This window comes from Chondrus crispus, genomic scaffold, assembly GCF_000350225.1.
Source record: "Chondrus crispus Stackhouse genomic scaffold, scaffold_245, whole genome shotgun sequence".
Lineage (NCBI taxonomy): Eukaryota > Rhodophyta > Florideophyceae > Gigartinales > Gigartinaceae > Chondrus > Chondrus crispus.
In genome coordinates, this window is record NW_005179122.1 from 110732 (window position 1) to 115905 (window position 5174).

Sequence of the window (5174 nt, forward strand, 5' to 3'; positions counted from 1 at the left end):
TTGTTTTGCGCAAGCCAAAGAAATCCTTCGCTTCGGGTTTGTAGACAATAGCACTGGTAAGGCAATTTTGAAGGCTCTAAAGATAACCGGTGCGCAAAATGCGAAGGTTAGCACAAAGCTGAAGATTATTGCCATGAAAATGACACAGAGGAAATTCTCCTTGCAGGACGCTATTGCCTTTTTGGACCGTGAGGAGGAGGACGCGATTGAGCCTGACCTAGAACGCGATCCTCATTTTTACAGAGCCTCTTACCATCTGCGGTTAAGATTCAGAAAGATCGGACCGGCGGAGATATCATTCGCTGGATTCGAGGGGATGCACCAGTATTTGATGGAGACGAGATTAAGGTCAATGAGCCTGCAACAGATCGCACAGTCAACACGCCGTCTCGTGAACCCGACTTTGAGGCCTCTGAGTACTGCAGGTTGCTGCACACACTGGGGGATGCTAGAATGACCTCTACACGCTCTCAATTAATGGAACCTAAAACTCGTGACGAACTTGATCGAGAACTCGTTGATCCTTGGACGGACGCAATTGCGCCATTATTCAATGACGTCCTATTTAGGCCTCATCCCATCTCCAGTCTGGCAGGCGGTGTTACGCGTGCCGATATCGCCAGTATTGATCCATCAAACAGAGTGCATGAAAGACCTGCTGATGTTCTGAAAAGAAAATTCGGAGAGTTCAAATCCATGTACGGGACATCGCTAGCAAAATATGAATCATCAGGCCAGGGTGATCCTGACAGTTTTGTCCATTTTTCAAACGCAAAATCCTACATCATGTACGCGTTCTGCTTTTTGAAAGTGAACCCTCTGTTACAACCTTTAGCTACGAGGACTCTCGCCGGTGACGTGCAACGAGAAGAGGGGGTCGGAGGGGGAGTTGCACCAAACGGTGAAATTGGGTATGGGTCTGCGCGAAAAAGGAAAAGGGAGAAGCAAGAGACAAGTATTGTGGGAATGGAAAGTTTGTCGTCCGTATTTCGTGCATTCTCTGATGAAGTGGCGCGGGCAACTGAGGAAGCCGAAAGGAATAAAGTGGTGCATGAAGCGGCAGATGCAAAGGCCCGTTCTACACAGTCACTCCTTGCTGCCATAAAACAAGCAAAGGATATGTCGTTGGCTGCTGCGACAAACGAGGAAAAGCTGATGTATCAGGATATAGCAAGCAAGCTCATGGGTAACCTGCAAAAAAATATGCCATAGATAGTAGGCGAAGTTGGGTTTCGTTCACGCAACAAATTGAGATAGATACAACCGGTCAATACCTACAACTAGCGCCTTTGTCGTGATCGCATAAATCCTAGTAAATGAAGTCTTTCTGCAATTTTGTCCCGGAGCATAGAATTCTCCCTTCCTCGCTGTCTATATCTCTGAGCAGTTTGTTCAGTGTGCAGTAAACTTTGAATGTGAATGATGGGGGATCCATCCACGTTATTTTCCTCAGCAACCGGTATGGAACGAAAGTCCCTTTCATCGGAATTATCGATGATGAAGTTGTGGAGTTTGCAAGCCACAATTATGATCAAAGTATCGCTTGAAAGGTCATAACGCAATGCTAACCAAAAACTTCCAAACCGGCAGATCAAAATCCCAAATGTCTGTTCCACAATCATGCCACAAGAAGAAAGATAAAAGTTAAATGTATCTTTCATAACCGATAAACCATATCCACTGTACGGCGTCACAATATGTTGACTGTTTGAATAAGCATCATCTGCTGCAACAGTGGCCCACTCCTGCAGCACTGTACCTCCCAGAGGATCATACAATTTTGTAGCCTGCAGAGCAGTCGAATCGTGACTACCACCAGCGTGTCTTGTAGAAACAAAGTAAAACTTGTAGTCAGCGCGAACTGCAGCTTGGAAACAAAGCGAGTAAAAGCCCTACCGATTGAAATACTTCATTGCGTATGGTGTGCTTCCTGATCGAGACCTCATTATTTTTATAGAAATGCCATCTAATGCCGCAATGATACCCCGAATCAGACTGTTCCTGCTTTGCTGAAAACGTAAAGTGATTTGTTGGCATTCTTCCTCACCTTGTGGAAATCACAGTTTCGGTCGAGATTTGTTTAAAGCCGATAAAGTTTGCCGAAAAGTCGCATATGTCGTCGATCGTCCAATACCGTAAGGCCAGCCTACATCCAGATAGCTTGCACCAGCAAGAATGCGCAAAGTCACGCAAATTTTGACTTCTGTCGACACAATTGCAGCATAAATTGAAGATCTGTGCATTAGGGACTGTAGATACGGCTTAGTAAGGCGAACCAGGGTTTCAAACTGCGTTTAACGTATCCTGTAAAGTCTTGGAAAAAGCTCATGGCCGATAGTTGCGAAGTGCTTGTAAACATCAAACGTTATTCTCGATATAACCTTCCGACCTCGCCTCAAGTCATGGTTTCTGCTGCCCATCGCATCAAAGGAAGTGAGAAAAAGCAAGGGAAACATGGCAAGTGCTTGATGTTGTCTTTGCAGTCGGCGTTTCATGAAAAGAGCCAAACGATGCATACCGCAAGATACATGGCGGTGATGCTGCAAAAATGATACTCGTCTGTGCACTATATTTTCCGTTCGGTAGTAATAGTAGAATCTCGAGACGAAGAGAGAGGACTATATGACCGATATCTGACATCAAAAGGATTGTCGCTCAGAATGACGTCAGGTTGATATTCGCAAGTGTTGATAACTGCAAATCTTGAAGTAGGAAACCTGCAGCGAGTTTCTGGAAAAATGCTGATTTCATAGACAGCTTTAGTGGTTGGAAAGTTGGAAAAGTGGTATGACAAATAGCTTTCTGATTTCAAAACCTCCCCTTGTTTTTAGGTCATAGACAGCCCCTAAGCAACGCAAGACGGTTTTCGTCGCTATAGAGAACAGCTGTTCTGCCACCTGTGCGAAATAGGGACTTTCTAGTCTCCATTTTGGCTTCAAAAAACTCCCAAATTTTAAATTTGTTTTGGGTTTGCCATCTCGGTTCCGTTCAACTTTGGAGATACTCTACTCTACAGTACACCCGGTAACAGGATTTAGTCTGGGGGAAGAATAGCGGAGAAAATTGCTTAGTACGAAATTAGAATGGCCTACATTAATACTGTATCAGTTCGACATGGATTAACTTTATTTAAAGACAGGGCGGTGTCTCACAGTACCAGTTCGGTGACTTTTGCCGAAATATGTGCCAATCCATTTTCCACGGAGTGTATATAGTGGGGTACCCAAATTAGAGTAGGGCACGCTAATTTATGTTCCAAGGTGCCGAAAATAGGCCTGTCAATTAGTCTAGCCCATACTAAATCCTGTTATCGGTGTAGTCGACAAATCAGGCGTCGATCCGTGTTTTGATGTTAGATTTCGGATTGGGCCCTGTTCTTTGGGAATCCAAATCGGCCTTTTTTTGGACCCAGTTTTTGGTAAGTCCAATCCAAATTACAATCATTGAATCATAAACCACTATTGCTGGGGTGTAGATTTTCCATTCTTCTTCCATTTCTTTGATTACACCCAAAAAAATCCACACTGCTGAGCATGCTCTAAGCTCGCAAATGTTAGTTTATGTTAACATCGTTTACTGTTAGCAAGCTGCAAGAAGCATGTACAGGCGGAATCGGATCAAGGCACGAAACAAAGGGCTTTGTGACGAAGAACCAGTGAGGCCACGAATTCCTCGGTGGTGATTGACGTCACGTTTAAGACGCATCAACCAATCTTCGTATCGTGCAAACCATTTTCAAGCTGTGTGACGGTGTTATCGTTTGCTCTTTCTGCCTGCTCGTCGCTGCTGTCGCAAGACTCTGGGGTTTTGTTCTGATAAGTATGGGCGACTTCCAAAGGAAACAATTGTTCCTCAGCACCATACGCACGGGTGGTGAGCCTGAAGACCGTGTGTAGCGGAATGTCAATGTATGGGCATTCTTCCTGCGATTTGCCCATGAAGTACGCATAGATGGCGCGAATGACTGCGTTGTGTGCGACAATCAAGACTGGCCCACGCTGGCGCTCCACTTCTAATATGACAGGCTCGAGACGTGTGATGACGTCCACATAACTTTCGCCGCCGGGGTATCTGTACTTGAGCTTGTCATGCTTGCGGGCGCGGGCGACTTGCGGGAGTTTATCTGCGACGGATTCATACGTCATGCCTTCGCAAATTCCAGCATCTATCTCGTTCAAAGCGCGCCATCGGACGTTCATGGTAGGAATGTGTTCGACGGTTTGTCGAGTACGCTGAAGCTGACTTGTCCAGACCAACGGTAGTTCTTTTCCCTTCTTGGTGAACTCGGCGTCGATGAATTTGGAAAGGCATTGGGCATAAGCACGGCCGCGATCAGTGAGCTTGGGGTCACCGCCCAGCTGGCCGGTGACGTTCCACTCAGACTCTCCGTGGCGTGACAGATAGATGCTGCGAGCCATGATGTGGCTATTGAGCAGAAAGCTGACGATCTTACCCTGGGCAAAACCCTGAATGTCGTTTAGGATCATTTGCCTGCCAACATTGACGATTTTGATGTAGGAAGTGTTCTCCGAGTCTTCAACGGTCTCGCTAGAATTGTTGTAGAGCTCTATTCGCTTTTTAAAATCGGAGACGGCCTCCTCCGGGTCCGCGTGGCGATAATCCGGGGAACGAAGCTTTGTCTCTATAATATTCTTTTCGACGATATTGGGGTCTGTGCAGAGGCTTTCCAAAAACAGGACGCGAACGCCAACGTTTTCCAAGCGTGTTTTCACCATGCTGCGGCGGATCTTGGTGGAATTGGTGGCGTCATATATACCGACGAGGCCGCCGTTACTGAACCACTCGACCATGTCATTCATGCACTCGACGGCGAGCTCCATGCGTGCGCGGACGCCTTGCTGATTCTCAGGGTCGAAGAAGTCTGCGGGTTGATTGCCGCCGAGCATCATGCGACGGTAATTGCCGACGTTGAAAACGGCGGTCTTGAAGCCGAGCCAGTTGAGGTAGCGCTGGAGGCACTGGGCAATGTGGGTCTTTCCCCTGGCCGGGAGGCCGACCATGACGATGCAGAGCTTCTTCGTGTTGAAAGTGGGCTGCTGCGCGCGCATCTGGGTGGGGTGATGCGGGGAGTGGCTGGCGTGATCGGGCGGATGCGGATGGTCCACGGCGTCCACGAGTGGGGAGAAGGCTGTGGGCATGGCGGCTAAGGCCGA

General features: G+C 47.3%; 1 protein-coding gene; it reads right to left on the reverse strand.

Annotated features, from left to right (window-relative positions):
* Positions 1–3520: 3520 nt before the first annotated feature.
* On the reverse strand, positions 3521–5159 carry CHC_T00009308001 (6-phosphofructo-2-kinase/fructose-2, 6-biphosphatase 4). XM_005716080.1 is given in 2 exon segments: positions 3521–3704; positions 3705–5159. The coding sequence occupies 1 exon segment, from the start codon at positions 5157–5159 to the stop codon at positions 3705–3707; it is 1455 nt and encodes a 484-aa protein (XP_005716137.1). The 3' UTR covers positions 3521–3704.
* Positions 5160–5174: the final 15 nt, after the last annotated feature.

What these genes read in the sequence shown, in the direction of transcription:
- CHC_T00009308001 (XM_005716080.1), bottom strand. Translation starts at nt 5,159, where the DNA reads ATGCCCACAGCCTTCTCCCCACTCGTGGACGCCGTGGACCATCCGCAT.